Source organism: Periophthalmus magnuspinnatus, chromosome 17 (genome assembly GCF_009829125.3).
Source record: "Periophthalmus magnuspinnatus isolate fPerMag1 chromosome 17, fPerMag1.2.pri, whole genome shotgun sequence".
In the NCBI taxonomy this organism is placed as follows: Eukaryota; Metazoa; Chordata; class Actinopteri; order Gobiiformes; family Gobiidae; genus Periophthalmus; species Periophthalmus magnuspinnatus.
Genome location: NC_047142.1, coordinates 10,028,000 through 10,045,648, shown reverse-complemented (window position 1 = coordinate 10,045,648; position 17,649 = coordinate 10,028,000). Strand labels below are relative to the sequence as shown.

At 38.3% G+C, this 17,649-nt stretch overlaps 1 protein-coding gene and 1 non-coding gene across 3 annotated transcripts; both read right to left on the bottom strand.

Annotated features, from left to right (window-relative positions):
* Positions 1-6,303: 6,303 nt before the first annotated feature.
* On the bottom strand, positions 6,304-17,511 carry LOC117385570 (olfactomedin-like protein 2B). Of its 2 annotated transcripts, XR_008649036.1 has the most exons (10): positions 17,051-17,511; positions 14,395-14,667; positions 13,682-13,789; positions 13,109-13,258; positions 12,411-12,600; positions 11,719-12,003; positions 10,980-11,156; positions 8,556-8,752; positions 7,031-7,956; positions 6,304-6,932 (listed from the first exon to the last, which is right to left on the bottom strand). XR_008649036.1 is itself a non-coding variant. In XM_033982861.2 (9 exons), the coding sequence occupies exons 1-9, from the start codon at positions 17,300-17,302 to the stop codon at positions 7,567-7,569; spliced, it is 2,022 nt and encodes a 673-aa protein (XP_033838752.2). In that variant the 5' UTR covers positions 17,303-17,511; the 3' UTR covers positions 6,304-7,566. The 2 variants fall into 2 exon arrangements, 1 of the variants encoding a protein (XP_033838752.2); XM_033982861.2 differs by having other exon boundaries at positions 6,304-7,956.
* trnad-guc (transfer RNA aspartic acid (anticodon GUC)) lies at positions 10,435-10,506 on the bottom strand. Its single transcript has one exon. It is a non-coding gene; the product is annotated as a tRNA-Asp (tRNA).
* Positions 17,512-17,649: the final 138 nt, after the last annotated feature.

The window sequence follows — 17,649 nt, the reverse complement described above, 5'->3', positions numbered from 1 at the left end:
CTACTCTCTTCACTCCAGGCTCATTTGGCTGCACGAATATTGTCTTTAAAAAGTTTATTTGTTTATATTGTTTAGACAGATTTGTTTTTATGTATTAATTTGGAACAACACTTGGCAAAAACAATCTCATTTTAAGTAAATCCTCCTGTGATCCCTTATGAGACAGGAGTACTTAGAAATACAAAGTTGATCCCGATATCTATGTTTATAGAGCTCAAGACGAAATGTCAAGAAATGGCCATTGGAAATCCGCCATGTTTGTGGCAGTAGTGCAAACTGCTCATAGAGATATATTAGCCCAAACAATGTTAAAAAGTAAACAAAAGCTTGGTGGAACAACTTGATAAACTACTGTGTCACTTCTGGTAACTACATCAATCACTCTATAGTCACAAAACCTCCACTGGTTTAACAATAGGCTCACTGACAACTCTGAGGAGTGACGTCACACTCCAGAGCTCTATTGGTTTCAGCTTTCTGTTATATGCAACATTTTGAAGGCTTTTTCCCATTCAAAAGAAAAAAAGTTAATTGCTATGGCAACTGGGCTGGAGGAGACAGCAGGAGCAGATCTGGTGGAGGCACTGACTCATGTGGATGTGGTTATGCTCTGGGCTGATTGGATTCACAGTAAGACCGTTTACAGTTATTATCCAGAAGAATGGGAATCTACTGTAAACTTTTGGCCTGGACAGATTTGCAGACTCATCCCAAAAGAGAATATAAACTGCACAGTGAGCTATTCTCAGTTTAACTTTTTGTTTCTAAGACAGCAAATAAATAAACATTTGAATGTGATGAAGATTGTAAGTAAAAAGTTGTTTGCACCACAAACAAGATGTTTTTGTTTAAGTAGATTCATTTAACTGACAAACTATAAACACAGGCACAGGCAGACAGTTTAGCTCTTGTTTAAGCTAATTAAAATCTACAAACACAATCTTGGTTTGAACTAATGGTGTGTTCCAGGAAACTTGTAACTGAAATTTTCCCACCTCCGACTTGAAAAAATACCCTGGAATGCTGCTCTGGTGATTACCACTTGTGAACTGGGAGATGATGGGAGGACTCCCACTTCACATAAGAATTCATCTGTGATGGATTACAGCAAAACGAACCACCACAAAAAGTGGATCTGACATGGACCAGCATAAACAATGTAAACTCTTTATGCAGGTGAAATGTGATACTGTTCTGTCAAGTTACATACATTTGTTTAAAATTCACATTTATTTAGCCTTTGGTTTAGCATCAACCATATTGTTTACATATGAGTTCATTCAGATGGAATTAAGCCCTGGGGACTAAACGTGAGGTGAATGGGCCGTACTCAATGACGCATGTCACAAGTTTAGCCTTTAGCGTCTAGGTACATCGGGTCCTGCCCTGCCCATCGACCAAGCGCAGTTGAGCTAACCCCATGAGACTTTGCATGACAAGAGTGAGCAGAGCGGGTGCAAAGGGGGCAAGGGAATAATTAATAAATAATAAATGATGATGTTTATGCTTCCAGTGCAGTTTGTTCCTGACAGTTTGGCGTGTTCACGTCGCTCACATGCTCGCTCATGTTGTACCACATGACCGCTCTAATCAACCAGAGCTTGAGCTTAGCTAGAGCAGACATAGAGCCAAAGCTAACGATTGAAAAGACAACAGATTTTGAGCTGAGAAAAAGTTTATGATCTGCAAATAGGTCAAAATTCTACCTTTCTGAAGGCTGTACGTACCATATCAGTCCCTGTCTGTCCCTGTCGGTCCCTGTGTCGGTCCCTGTCGACCTGTCGGTTCCTGACGGTCCCTGTCGGTCCCTGTCAGCCAAACATGAGCAGTTTGTGATTACATTGCGCTCTACTAGAAAAATCCTTTCTGGGCAGGATGGAATTTTTCGTTGTAGTAACAATGAGTGGCCACTAATCCAACTCGAGACAGCTCTAAGCAGCAACACCCTATCCAGTTATTTGAATAGATTCATGGCTGGAATGCTCTGATGTTGGAACTCGTAATGTTCAACTGGGAAATATCCAACCCCCCACTTTCCTGGAACACAGCCTTAGTCTATGCAATCAAATTTCAAATCATGATTTCAATTATTACTCTATTCTATTGCAAATTACCTCCTGTTCAGAATGACGTGTGCGCTTGTTCTGCCCATTTTTGTAAAACATTAAAGATGAATATAGGTAAATACATATGTTGGCTAGAAGTAATAGTTTTAAAGAATTGTCAGTTGTCAGTTATGAGCCCAGTAATCATGTAGGCAGGTGAAAAAGGTTTCAGAGCACTTAAGCCTTGAATGCAGAACAATACAGGATTACTTAAACAAGCATGAATAATGATTCTGACTCTGAGCAAACTAATGATAAGAAGCACTGTTAAAACATGGCTACAGTATCAGATGATCCAACCACAAAAGGAGGAAGTTCTCACAAACCCTTTGTTGTATCACTAGTGTTCATATGCATTGGTTTTGGACACTTGTGCAGCTTTAGAACAGCTTTTCCAGCCAAAGTGTCATACAGTGACTCACTCACTCTTTCTTACAAATGTGAATAGATAAAATGTAGTCTAGTTGGATGAAATCAGTGTCCAGTGGTCTGCGTTTTTGTCACAAATGTCTACTTTTACAATATGCTTCCTGGGGCAGAAAACAGAATTTGTTCATTTATGAGAAAAAAAATTAAATACTTCAGCTTTAGGAAAAAGAGGGGAATTGGTAGTTTTCAGTTTCTGGAATGTGATGATGTCATGCTCCCAGTTTTTCCCATTGCTCACACTGCACTTTACAATGAAATATCCAAATGGCAAATTCACAAATGTTGAATCTGATCATTTCTTTTAGTAACTTGACCCACAAACTAAATATATTACAACAATCAGCACAGTATACATTTTAGCTGCTCCCATCTGTATTAAATATGATTGGCCTGTAGAATATTATGATGTCATCTGAAACCCAGCAATAAGTAACAGTGTGATTGGTCTTACAAGTATCCACACCTCAAACTCTGCCTCTGGTGTTTTTCATTACACCTGGCTGTAATTAGGGCAGTCTTGCATAATGTCACCAACTACTGGAAATTGCAGAGGCCACTGAAGGTAGCACAAACTTAAATTCAGGTGTCTTTGACCAAAAAGCTGCACATAAATGACTAGGAACAGTAGATAATGCTGTTAAAACTATATACACAGTTTAGCAGTGAAAAAAGATGGATTTAGTGTTTAGTTCCAATTTATCTGATAGAGATGTCCCTTTTTCACAGCCACTTGGCATCAGTACAGCCTCCTACTCTCCGTATCACAGTTTTATAAGGCATTACATGTGTGTGTGTGGGTGATACCGAGCCCTCACCTCCACAGCTGGGCTCCTGGCCGCTCTCTGCTCTCTGCTCCAGACTGAGCGATGGAGCAGATGTGGAGTTTCAGTCTGGGACGCATAACTATCTGTCCTCCTCCAGTCTGCACTTCCTCTAGCCTCGTGCTTCAAACTCCTGTGTTCTCAGCTCATCTGCTTTCTAGTGATTTCTGTCAACGGAGAACAAATGGGTCATTAAGTGCTCCCTAAAATGTGATGAAGACAAGCAGGTGGCGGATTTGAAGTATATTTTACACTGTAGATCTAAGTTTAAATGTATCCCAGTGCTTTAGTGTCCATATATATTTAGTCCATTTCCCTCTTCAGAGCTGAAAATTCTCCATTACACCTTGTGATGTCATTGCGTGGTAATCCAGGAAGTGCATACCTGAGTCTAAACAGCTTCATCAGACTCATTTAGGTTATTTTAATGCAAGAATTGCCATTGCTCATATGAATCTAACTTATAGCAGCTCTTGTTCTCAGCCTCATTTAAACTGAGTCACTCATCCGTCTTGCTGGCAATGAATCACCTTTTCCCCACACAGATGCAGACTGCAAATATTATACAGGATAATACAAAATATATGGAGTGCTAATGATTGCATAACAGCTAATATGTGACATAGTATATTGCATACTGTAGTGCAAAATGAAGTAGTCCTTAAAGTTGCTAGCCGGTTCATTTTTTCCTGTCTGCTCTGCTAACCACACACTAGCCTAAGTGTTCTTGGGTGGTCATAATTTCACATTCACAAACACTAAACTGGCATCTTCATATTTGCCCTGAGCAGACTGAGGAGTGAATGAGAGGCTTTCTACTGCAGCCTCCCAGGTGGCCACACGCGTCCAGGCCCAGAGGCGCATACAGACACAATGTGTTTCCATAGCAACGTTATACAAAAACAACTTCTAAATCTTTCCACAACTTTTCAACGTGTGGTGAGGGTGAACAGTCTAAGCACATAGGAATAAGTCCATGTTAGAATTCTACATTTGAGTTGTAGGTTACAGTTACAAAGTGGTATTAATGTGGTTCATGATTAATAAATAGTAAACACAACATGTGGATGTGGAGGGGACACATTACCAGTACATAATATCAATGAATGAATACATTTCACTACATTTTAAATATACAGCACATTCAAAAACAGGTAAAGAATTCTGCAGCAGTTGTACTTGTGAAAATAAATAAATAAAAGTATTTCATGATAATACTGGTGTTTTATTGCTTGTAAATACCTAGAAAAAACAAGTTTAGGGACAACTTACGAACATGAAAATGCAAACACAGTGCTAATTAAATCTGTTTTTAAAATTAAAATGTTTAATTAATTTCAGTTGTGCTTTTTCCACTTTGAGTCCCCTTTTCCGAATGGTATCACAGCACAATCAGTGTGCATCCCGCTAATGAAACTGCTGCACATCGAATCAGGTTTGTCAAGTTGTGTATTGTTTTGTATGATGTTTTTGTATATTTATTAAAAATTGCTGTGCAGGAGCATGGGTAGTCTTGTGTGCTGAGTCTAAGATAGGATTGTACTGCTAACTGTAAGGATGATTCAAATAGGGCCCAGGAGAGATCGCTAGATTACTCAAACATGAATGGATCACATCTAAAACCTCTTCACACATGTTTTTGATAATGGAATAATGCTATAACTTGCATAATAACCCCTCTTGCTTATTAGTGTGTAAGTATTCAGTAATGTTTTTTTCTGTATGGCCATATTTTACAGTGATTGAACCATTATTAATGTTAGCAATGGACACCTTGTACATAAACTGTTATCTTAAAAAGACTTTATAAATTCTAACTAATCGCTGAATAAACACTAACTACATACCAGTTGCCACTTATATGCCATCCTTGTCATTTTGTCAATACATTTTACAAGTCAGGTTTATGGAGAGGCAAGCCCGCTCACAGCAAGGATGCAAGTTTTATATACTATGGCTACTACTCTAGGACTACAAGATTCAAGCATGGGTTTGGGCACATTACTTGTACATTTTAGCCAGATCCTAGCCCTGATTTAGTGGAATTTGAGTATTACTTAACATTCTTCCATTTTCTTGCTTAGGCCAATCCAAGCTGTGGGCACCTCCTCTGAGTGATTAAGAGAAGATAGAGTGCCTCACAGGTCTAAATGGTGACGTGTGTTTTCCCTGTATGAGGTTAAGTGCTCCCGCGGGTCACCTACAAACACATGTCTGGATGCCCCACCATAGCACAGGCCTAATAAAACCAGTCCATGAAGTGAAGAATTACACTGCACCGTTGGGACAGCTCTGCCCATCATGCCACATCATTCATTGTCTTTGTAAGCACAAGCCACGTTGGAGTTCTACTAGTGCTGCACAATATTATATTATATTAAATCATATTATATTAAATTATCAATATCACAATATTGGCTGATGTAATAAATGCAAGAAAATAAATATATCGCAAAAACACAAAGTTCTCCATTTTCAAACGTGTACTGTTTTTGGAAAGTAAGATGGACAAAAAAACAGACTTTGTTCATGATTTTCCTTAGGTTCTACATCAGACTTGGGTTGGTCTTGGTTTTGTCTTTGTTAAGTTTTTTGTTTTGTTTTGACTAGTTTAACTTGTAAATGGAGAATTTTTTTTTGCTTTAATTTAACTGATCTCATTGTGCCAAAAAGTATATTTCAAATATCACACTAATATGGTTGTCACTATACAAAACGTACATATCTAAGTTTTTCTCAAATTCTGCAACCCTAATTTGTATTTAGAAGTGAAAAGAAACAAGTTTATGACCAACAAGCACGAGACAGATCAGCAAAATTTAGTAAGAAATTATTACGAGTTTATTTTAAATAACAAAAAGCAGCTGTCTGAAATCAACTTTGTCAAACTTCTTGTGGTTTCGCAAAATGGTCACTACATAAGTGAGCATGTCAAAAATGTTAAGATATGCTTACTGTGCAAATAAAGTGTTGTGTGTAGTGATTTAAATACAATCATTCAGGGTTTCCCTAAATACAAAATGTTCTTTAATTTGTGAAATTTACTGGCTACTTCTCAGTTCTTTAATAGTTACTGTCCATTCTAACAGTCTTATATAAGAAAAGAAATGGTTAGGATTAGTCCCAAAAGTAAATGACTTCTCAATGCAATTACAGTTTTTCTCATTTGTTTTGGCTCAGGTGCTGGAGCAGAAAAGCAGTCAAAGTCTCAGAACAGTCACAATCGTTTACTGTCTCATATTGTTTCAGTAACTGTGTTTCCATCCATATAAAATGACCACATTTCCAAAAGTTGCATCAGAACATTTTTGTTGTGTACAAAAGTTAGCAGGTTATAAGCAGGTTGTTATAATGTTATAGATATGTTTTAGCACCAAGCTAAAGCCTGCTGTCCCTGTTTTCGCCAAGTACTGCACTGAAGTTTAAAACAACGCTGGACAAGCATACATTTTCTCTACTTCTTGCTCTTACTCTGCTAATGAAGATTAGACTGTGAGTATGTGTTATAGTTGGCCAACATCTTTTGTTTTTAGCCTGAACCTCAAGGATTCTGCAGTGTTTGTTGGGATATGCTCCTCTGGGGGATTTTGGGCCAAAAATAACCAGCAACATTTTGTCATTGTTCATCACCTGTGTGAACTCGGATCTGGTGCAGGTATGTAGTCCGATGGTCACATGGGTTTTATATTTGTTTCCATCTTCCAAAATGCTCTTTAATTCCACTAAAATCCACCTAAAGCAAATGAATGTGGTTTAGGTGGAGGTGAAGGATTTTAAATGTGATATTTGGCCATCTCCAATTCCAATTACATTTGTAAATCTTGAAAATGCGCATTAAAAATTAGGTGATCTATAAAGCATTGAACTTCACTTAAATTTGTGTAAATCTAAAAAAAAAAGTTAACGTTTTACAAACATGGGGTAGGCTTGATTTGTTACATTCTGCATTAAACTGATTCAAAAGGTATAATAAAGATGAAAAAAATTAACAGTAGTTTGTCTGACATGATGTTTTCCAAAGACATTTTAAGTGACTAGGCTTTTTCAAGTCCAAGATAATTATGAGTTTATGTGTGTTAAAAGTAAATCGTGAAGTTTGTGTCCAAAAGCATGTTGTGGTTTCCTCTGGACTTGAGTGAGGCTCAGCAGTGTCTGTTCAAGTTCTCCACAGTCTAAACATTCATAGAGTTCAGTGTGATTCTGTGCTCAGTCTAATAGGCAAAGATGACGTCGTACATCATCTGGTGTCCATTGTCCCATGCGTACAGTTTTTTGTCCAGAGGGCAGTAGCTGAGTTGGGCTGTGTGCTGGTGTGTGCTTGTGAATGCTAAGAGAGGCACTGTGTGTGTAAATGTGTGCGTGTCGAAGGCGTATGTCACATTAGCATAGCGATGCTGTATGTTGTCCACAGCATAGAGCACGCCACAAACCAGGAAACTGTTCCCATAGCGACCACGGCGCAGACCAGTTCGGAAGGTCTGGATTGGCTGCAGGTCTCGTGGGCGGAGATGAGTGAGAAGGATCACTTCCTGATGAAAACCTTCTGAGTCCAGGGCAGGATAGAGCACCCACAGACCTGACTCGTCTACGGCAAACTCTACCTGAAAACACAGGCATGCAAATTCAACACTTCATCAACCAACCTCATGATCTTAGCCAAGGGTTATTCACAAGTCAAACCGACCAATGTTATAGCTTCAAAAAAATAAAATCATGATTTGCTTTCAAGGTATTGGGTTTTAGATCTAGTAAATAAGTTTAAATCCAGGTGTAGAAATGTAGAGAGGTGTAGAGTATTAAACTACATGGAAAGAAGCCCTGTATTCCAAGTGAGGGATGGTTATTTGAACAGAGCACCTGAATAATACGACTCAAATGTCACTGAGTGTAAACACTGCCTGTGACTATAGGATCTTACATTTTACTTTGGTGCCACAATTTTCTGGACTAGTTTTACTCATCTTATCAAAATTATTTATCTACCTTATCCTTAACTGAACTTATGAAAGACCCAATTTACCATGGTGGTTGAACTGTCTCTTAACATGGAGCAAATCCACAAAACCAAGTATTTTCCACAGAGCTGCTTCTGTGTCCCTTTCATCCTCAGGTGATTTACACTTATTGTTTCTAACGTTCCTAGCCCTGCCCATTTCTGTCATAAATCATTTGCTTTTCTTGGAAATATCATAAATCTTACCTCTGAGTGTGTCCTGTGGGCCTGTTCCTCCAACAGGGCATCATGCAGTGTGGTCCAGGCCGCCACTAGTCTGCGCCGCAGGTCAAAGCGGATCATGTCCCGACTGAAGGCGCGGTTGTAGAAGAAGGCCCCGTCAAAGACCACATGGCCTGTCCCCGTGAAGCTGTACGGCAGCTTGTATGAGTTACTGGGCTTCCCTGCACAAACACAAATGCAGCTGCTTAGACTATTACGTGCTGTTTATGAGTGTCTTATGTAACAACTGTAGCCGTCAAATAACAGAGGAAATGTCACTTCTGCAGCACCCAGCCCTTGGGCCGCACACAGGTCTGCAGACATTTAACTCAAGAACATACAGTTCCTGAGTCTTTTTTAAATGATCCAAATATGTATAATGTTTCCCAATAAAGCATGTAAGTCTCATAGGTCATTAACATGTCCCCGTCAAATAAATCTCCAATCCTCACTGTTCACCGTAAACATTGAGCCCACTATATTGGATGTTTACCTATTGTGATACTAGGATTATGCCATAAAGCAGCATCAAATCTTGTTGGGTGGAGCGAGTCTCTCACGTCACTTTACTCTACCTTTCTAAATATTTTGTCTGGGACTTTTGCAGAATTAGTTGATATAATATCTTCAATGGAAGGGTCCTCATACTTTGCAAAAATTCTGGAACTTTTTGCTGCACAGCTTGAGTTATTTATAGGGAAAAATACTGTCTGAAAATTAATATGGCTTTCTTACGTATGATTAGAGATGGGAAAGGTAAGGTACAAATTTGTCCTTTGTCCAAATTTGGCCCATCCTTCAATACCACTGGGGCAGTGCTGCTGCTTGAGCTAGGCTTGGTGTCCCACTGGGGTCGGCAGTGGCCCATTATTATTAGTATTATTCATACTATATATCAATGACCTTGCTCAGTGTCCAATGTTTTAAAATGTGCCATTTATGCTGATGACAAAATTAATTTCTTAAGATAATAGAAACTATATCAGAAGAAATTAGAGTTCTAAGAGGATTAAAAAAAAGGAAATTAAAAGTATTTTTTCTTGAATTCAGTTAACATGAAAAAAGTTACTTGTTATAGTTTGAAAATAGTTTTATGTACAAACATCTCAATACCAATATGGAGCTCTACAGAACTGTTTCTATAATATAGACCATGACATGGCAGTTTGACTGTGTAAGGTCACAAGAGTCACCTAGCACTTAGAGAAACCTCTGTGCACAGTCCAACATTTAGAGACACTTCTTCTCTTGAGGTCAGAGTGTGGAGACGTCAGAGGGACTTTGTGGGGGAGGGGAATTAAGAGTATGAAACATTCTCCTTACAGATTCTTCTCAGATATAGGCCGCAGACATACAAACAAAATGTAAGAACTAGCAATATATATTGAGTTTCTAAAAAAAGAGGAAATTAAGTCCACAGATTCAGCTATAGCTCATCTTTTCTGAAGGTTATAAAAATACTTCTTGGACCACAGTTTGTCTCATAAAGACACAGTACTAAAAGCCTCAGCCTCTGGAAGCAGCACTGGGGTTATCTGCTCACCACATTTATCACAACAAAAGATCTATTCATGAGTTGCAGCCTATTGTCTGCAGACAACCTTGCAGTGCTACTCATTTCACAATTCTGTCTCTATCAAATGTGTATTTTCTCTTCTTACTTGTAAAACCACATAATAAAGCAGCTTTGACGCTGCTGTCCAGCCGGGGAATAGCAGGGCTCTTGTAGAAGTGAGATAGAAACAGCTGTGACTTTTATGGTTTCAAAGATTATAAACACAGAATGTAAGTGATCTTTTCTGTGCTGGGGTAAAGATTTAATTAAAATGTGTATGTGTTAAGTCCATGTAGCATAAAGAATTGCCTCCCCGTCGGGGAATCGAACCCCGGTCTCCCGCGTGACAGGCGGGGATACTCACCACTATACTAACGAGGAGAGCCATAGAAAGAACACTGTGGTGGCAGGTCTTAACTCTTTCCTTGCTGTTCAAAAGCATTTTAACAGGCTTTTGTTGGCTGTTTAACTCTGTAATCGTGTGTGACCAGGTCAGCATGTTATTTGCCATGAAACCATGTTTGAATACGTATTAACACAGTCAGCTCTTCCTCTTTGTTGAAGTAGATCATATTACATGCCACTGACATGGCAGCAGAACACCTAATGCTTCAGTAATTCTTTCACTTCTTTTCAAGTCAGCAGAACACCTTCAGTGAGCCACATTTAAAGTCAAACTACAACCCATGCCCTAGCCGATTTTATTGCATTTCCTATGAGGACATTTTGTCTGAGGAGACTTCCCCTAGTGGGAAGTTTAAGAACTGCAGCTGAATATGCCATGCGTATTTGTTGTTGTTGTTGTAAACTAATCTGATAAGGACTACAAAACTAAACTAGGCCAAACTAAATACCTGATTTGAAAGCGTCCATGTCTCTGAACTCCTGCAGAATGTTGCCATAGTGACCATCAGTCAGGTAGATAACACTACCATGGCCTCGCGCATCCTTCATCCAGGCTCCATTCGGTAAACCATAAGTGTTGTGCTGGACAGGTTCAGAAATACTGGCCACAGTGTCTTTACACAAACCTGGAACAACAGATTACAAATGTTTATTACTCTTACATTTAGTAGACAAATTCACAGGAATACATCTTTCTAAGAATCTAAAATAGTGAAACATTCATGACTGAAGACTTACTAGGTTCTGATTGAGTACTTTTTATTCTAATATTTACTGTTTAATTGAATGCTTATTATTATGTTTACGGCTCTTTTAAATATATATCTAGGTCTAATAAATACATTGAGCACAATATCACAATGCATTTTGACTTTGGCTATATACCTATAATAAACTATATCAAGGTTTTATATACATGCCTTGACCTGTATAAAAATACAGTGGTCCCTCGTTTATTGTGGGAGTTACGTTCTAAAAATAACCCGTAATAGGCGAAATTCACAAAGTAGTCAGCTTTATACTTTTCTACAATCCCTTAGCCAATGCAACACAATGCGAGTTCATATGCTGTAAAAAAAAAAAGCATGCAAAAGTGCACAAAAAAAAAATCTGCAAAGCAGTAAGATGACGAAAGGTTAACCGCGATATAGCAAGGGACCACTGTAACTCATTCTAAGCTTGAGTTACCAGGTTTCTTTGTAGGCATGGGCTGGTCAGCTGGGCTCTCGGTCCAGCTCAGACGAGTCTTCACACCAGGCAGGAGCTGTGTAGGAGCAGCACTGATGGGTTGTCCCACATCAGCAGGCAGAGAGGGCACTGTTGTCCTCGGAAGTGGGCCTGAGGTTGCTGGTTTGGTTGTAGTAATAGTGGACCATGTAGGAGCTAAAGGAACTTCTATTTTGTGTGATTTTGTAGTCACTGGAGGAACAGCAGAGCGTGTTGGGGGGAGCTCGTCGGATACTAGCAATTCAACTGAAACATAGCATGAACAATCAGAAAATGACATAATGGCAAATTTATAATAAAATGTGTATTAAATGGCTGTATTACGCTATCTTCTGAGTTCTTCTCTCCAGTTCTTAAATTCCATACACCTTCATTAGAATCATTTGGATGATTTTTAACCTCTACTGAACTAAGGGTAAAAAGGTAGCTGCTAACTTGAAAAGTACCACCACATGACATCACAATGTGGAACAGAGCATTTTGAGCTTTGGAGATATAGACACACTAATAATAAAGGATTACTCAAATATGTTTGAATGAAACAAAACACAACTCCAGGTATATTTTTGAAGAGGTAACATTAGGAAACATTAAAGCTCACAAGAATCCATTTTGTGTAACATAGGACCTTAAATGTTTAAACCACATCTTACCATCTCTCTCTTTTGTATTCCTGGGCTGTGCTTTCTCTTTGATTGTCTCCTCTTCAGCTTTATAAAACGTAACGCCCTTAACGACCAGGCCGCTCTTATCCTTGATGGTTGACTTTGTCTCCAGTTTATCTTGAAGAGGTTTTTGAATCTCCGTCTTATTTTTAGCCCCCTGCTTTTCTTCATATAGTTTCTGCATAAAACATAAATTCATATTCATATAGATGTACCAATGTTATACAATTATACCAATGTTTTTGCAAAGGATAAACACACTAATGCATTCAGTTTGAACCATTTTAAACTAATCTGAGCCTTAGTCATTTCTCTCTGTGATTAGTTTGTTGTTACTTTGGCTTCTGTCTTAAAAAATATAAAAAGCAAGTCTTCTGAACAGCTCTTTAAAATTAAGAGAACCAAAAGATTTGAATTTCATAAAAGTCAATAGTACAATCAATAAAAATGATGGGAAACCAACTGTCTGACACTATCTTAGACACTTGATTCTTTGTCATTGTGCTTTATCAAAAGTGACAGAAAAACAAAGAGTAGATTGAACAACTATAAGGAAACAACTGCATGACACTATTCCAGACAGTTGTTTCTGTGTCATGGTGCAATATCAAAGCAGCAGGCAGACATGTTCCTGAATCATAGTTTGAAATCGGGTCCCAGCCCTTTAAGCAGTACAACTGTGTTACCTGTTTGTTGGCGCTGCCAGATCCGCCCTTCTGTCCCATTCTTTCCAAATCACTCACTTTCTTCTTTTTCTGTTGAGACTTCTTTTCTTTCTCTTTTTCCCTCATTCGTTCTTTCTCTTTTAATTTTTCGGCAAGACTACGAGCAAAAGTCTAGGAAGTACAGATAGATGAGAGAATTTCCAAGAGCTAACACTGGATTTATCAGTACTGTGATATAAAAGTGTATTTGATGGGCCTGTCACGATAAGTACAATATCATTCAATATACTGTAGGTTAGATGGACCGATCATTTTGGAGGCCAGTATTTACCATGCCTACTATGTTTTTGTTATTTTCTTTTACGATTAGATTTGAGCTGTAGAGGGTTATTTATCTATTGCAGTTTGTGTTTATTAACCATATTGCACATATAGAATAGTTTTTTCTGCTTTAGGGTTGTTGTGTCAATGGCATAAATTATTTTCAATATTATCATTTATCTTCTGTATTTTCTTTACCAATATATCGCAGTTCAAAAATTGCTGTGACAGGCCTAGAATTTGAATTTTTCTTCTAGCAAATGAGCTCCTTACTTTCTCCAGGCTGTCGACTCTGGTCAGCAGTTTAGTGGTGACAGAATTCAACTTTAACAGGTCCATCCCGTACAAGGACCCCTCCAGCAAGTCTATTATGGTGGCAAGCTAAATTAATGCAAACATGGAAAATCAATGCGATGTAAAGAATATGAACATAACACATTAAAGTTAGTAGTTTTACTTAGTAATACGTTTACATTAGAGGTTGAATGAGATGTTTTTTCATGGCCAATGCCAATTGTTTTGAATCCAGAGAAACCAATAGCCAACACTGCGGATATGTATGGCCCGATAAGCAGGGCAGATTATGATTATTTTCCCCAATTTATATCATTTGAATTTACTACAAACTCATCCAAAACCCGGTGTAGTAACGTTTTGTGCAGTGTTCAGATAAAGCTTTTTTAGACAGCTGGTCAGCCCAAACAAAATATCTGTCTCTGCTTGAGATTTAAGGCAGACAGACGATGCCCCTAAAAGAGCAAATATTATCTTGGGGGCAGCAGTCTGCGTGCCTGCTTAGACTGCTACCCCTGTGACCCAGTCCCGGACAAGCATATGAAAATAGAGCTAGACAGAGAAATAGAGAAAGTAGAGCTTAGTACTGTAAACATTGTATTACAATGTCAGCACACTGTTTTAGTTAAATTATTATAACATCTTATGAACCCCATAAGATTAATAGTTTCATACTTAGCGGATAATCTCACCTTGATGTCGTTCTTGCTGGCCTCTTGAAGCTTCTTAAAGCGGTATTCTCCTTCACAGGGGTTGACAGCAGAGGGAGGGGCCAAACACTCACAGCGTTTACAGTCTTTACCTGCGCTCACCGTCTCCACAGTGTAAACGTCCCGGACCGGTGCCCCTGTGTCACCGTCCTGCATGCGGCTACAGTCGGAGCGTTTGATTGGTCGAACAATGCAGCGGCAAACACAGTCCGAGCCTGAGGATATGGTCCTCACTTTGTCATAATCTCCCAGCAACTGTAACAAAACAATCATTTTGGTAATCCACTTGAAATGTGCTGAAACATGACTGTAAATAACCAAGTCTATGTTCAAGTAATGTAACTTAAAGGTGCACAATGTAACTTTCCTGGTGGATGTGAATGTTCCAAAGCATGGCATTAAACTTATCAACCTTGTATTTGCATTAAACTTATCAACCTTGTATTTATTCAATTACATGCAGGGGTGGGTTACATGAAAAAAATCATATCATAACTAGGAGCCAGATTATGGTTTATCTTCACAAATCATGTAAATGTATTTTTATATTGCCTTAAAGAGGTAACTAAAGTCATCTGCTCCATACTAGGAATGGGAGGGGACAAGTGTCTGTTTGCGCCCACATTCAAGAGAAAATGAGTGAATTACAGTATGGTGATTTTTACCAAAATAACAGATCGTCACAGAAATGAACTCACAATTAAATTTTTATCACAATATGGCCCAGCTCTAATTACATGTTTTTTTTGTTTGTTTTTTTTTTATACTGAAATTGAGCATTCCATCTCTCCACCTAGGGACAATAATGTATACCTTACCGTAATTCATTTTGCAGAACTTCAAAACAATAATTGTGATATTATCTTTATGTTATATCGCTCTGGCAAACTTTTAAAAGTAATTTTTTGTCAGTTTTACAATAAACAGAACACAAAGGCTGTTAAAAGTATCCCACCCACCCCTGTGACGAGATGAGAACTGCAGCCTCTAACCACAACCAACCCAATGGCCATTTGGGTTTGGAACATCTACACTTTGAAAATTACATAACCAGCCACCAGGAAGAAGAAAGCCTTAACCATAAAACTTTCAACTGTCCAGCTGACTCACTGCGGTGTGGACAAGGTTCAAACAAAGTATTTTTAACCAAGCGTAGAAAACTGCCAAATCTTAGATAAATCATTACATCTGATTTCCAATTTTATAATGGAAGAAATGGGGTTTGAGAGTGTCCAAAATCTTTCTGAGACTGATGGAAAGTTGGTTGAAACTGTTGAAGCAAACCTGACAAAGGCTATAAATCAACCAGCTTTCTACGTCATCATTTGAAGCAAAGTTCCAATACATTACTCCATCACAGATACACGTGTCAAAAAGCTAATACCACAGTTACCTCTTTTTCAATAAAGTGCAACTGTTGTTCAGTGTACTCTGGTGATATGCAGAATTAGAATATCAAATATATCATCTATAATTAAAACTATTAAAAATGACAGCAAAAAGAACAGAAATTCCTAATTACCTTGCAAACAAAGGTATAAAGTGAAATCTCTGCACTTTTGAAATTAAAGTGACAGTATGTAACTTTCTGTATGTGGCACATCACCTGCTTGATTGGAATATAAAGTTAAAGCCATACTTTGGAACATTTTCCATTGAGATATATAGCCTAAATTACATACTATGGCTTTAAAGTGGTTAATTTTGCAATCCCTTTTTGCATGCTTGAGCCTCAATCAAGACATTTACAGGCATATGTTAGGATATTCTTGATGCAATGTTAAAATGTCATCTGAATAGTCTATTGTTATTGAGATAATGCAAAAACATCACTATATTCATTACTGTCAATATCGCCAATCCATGTTAATAACATTTTTACTCATTTTTGCCCTCTGGCTTAATAATAGTCTAGCATACTGATAAATTTAAAAAGCATTTGTCATATTATAGTTTATTAACAACAGATGCTATCGAAATCTCTACAGTAACAGTAGACTACATTGTTTTACAAAATGGCTCCCCTCTGAAAACAGGTGTGGCTAATTACCCTTAAATAATCATGTTATGTACAGTCTGTAAGGGCAGGAAACCAATTCTGACAACAGAAAAACATATGTAACATGAAATGTGTAAGGGGTAATATATACAATTTTCAGGCCATATTGGTTAATGTGCTTTTCAGGTGAAATACCTTTTTTTTAAAATTGACTCAAAAATAAAAATAACGCAATGTAGTTCCACTCCAATTAAACTGGCGGAAGGATACCCTAAATGGCTAGCGTAACAAATGCTGCAATTAGCCTAATAGCCTATTACAGTATACTTTATTAGACTAAACAAAGATTGCTATATTAAACTCATTACGTTATTTCCATTACTTATTTGCTTAAAAATGCGGTCATTTTGGACTCGCTTTTCGAGCTAGCTTGTTCAAAAAAAAAAAAAAGAAAGAAAGAAAGAAAGAAAAGAAAAAAAAAAGAAAATCTTTAATTGGCGGAAGAATACAGCCATGGCCAAATTCAAAGTAAATTCGGATAGCAACCTTAGCATTTACTACCAAAAAGATAATGCAGTTCGTAATAATAAACACTGCAAAGCCAGCTTTTAATTTAAATTGCACGTTTTTGTAACTGACCTGGCTGATGACATTCTCCTGGTTGTTCATCTCCTCTTCTAACGGCTCAGGGGTAGGTGTTTGCCCTCTCGCGCTCACAGTCCCGCTCATCACCGGGGTAACGTCCACCTTTCCCGGGTCTTTCTCCTGGCTCATCTCCGCTTCTTTACTTTGCATCTCAAGCAGTGTTAAATTCACACTTTTTTCTCCTTCTTGACCATACGTTCCAGTAAGGACACAGCTTATAAGTAGCATTAACAATCTGGGCTTCATCTTTTAACAAATAAAAAAAAATGTCGTTACGCACGTGTTTGGATGGGTTTTTGGGGGAAAATTGAGGGAATACCGTTTGTCCACGCTGCAGAAATGGCGAGGTAAACGCACGTGTTAAGAAAACATGTATTAAAAAAGTCGAATCTGTGCTCTGTGTGTGCAGTGTGGCTGGAGAGAGGGGAGAGGAGACTGCGCTGTGGTGTGCAGTGGCCCTGATCCAAACGCGCTCTGAGGCAGCTCCCAGTCCAGCAGGCAAACCCTGAGTCAGGGAGCTGGGCCGTGGTGAAGCATGGGAGCTCTGATTGGTCCAACAAGAATACCACATCTAAGGTAAAGTAAAAGTTTTG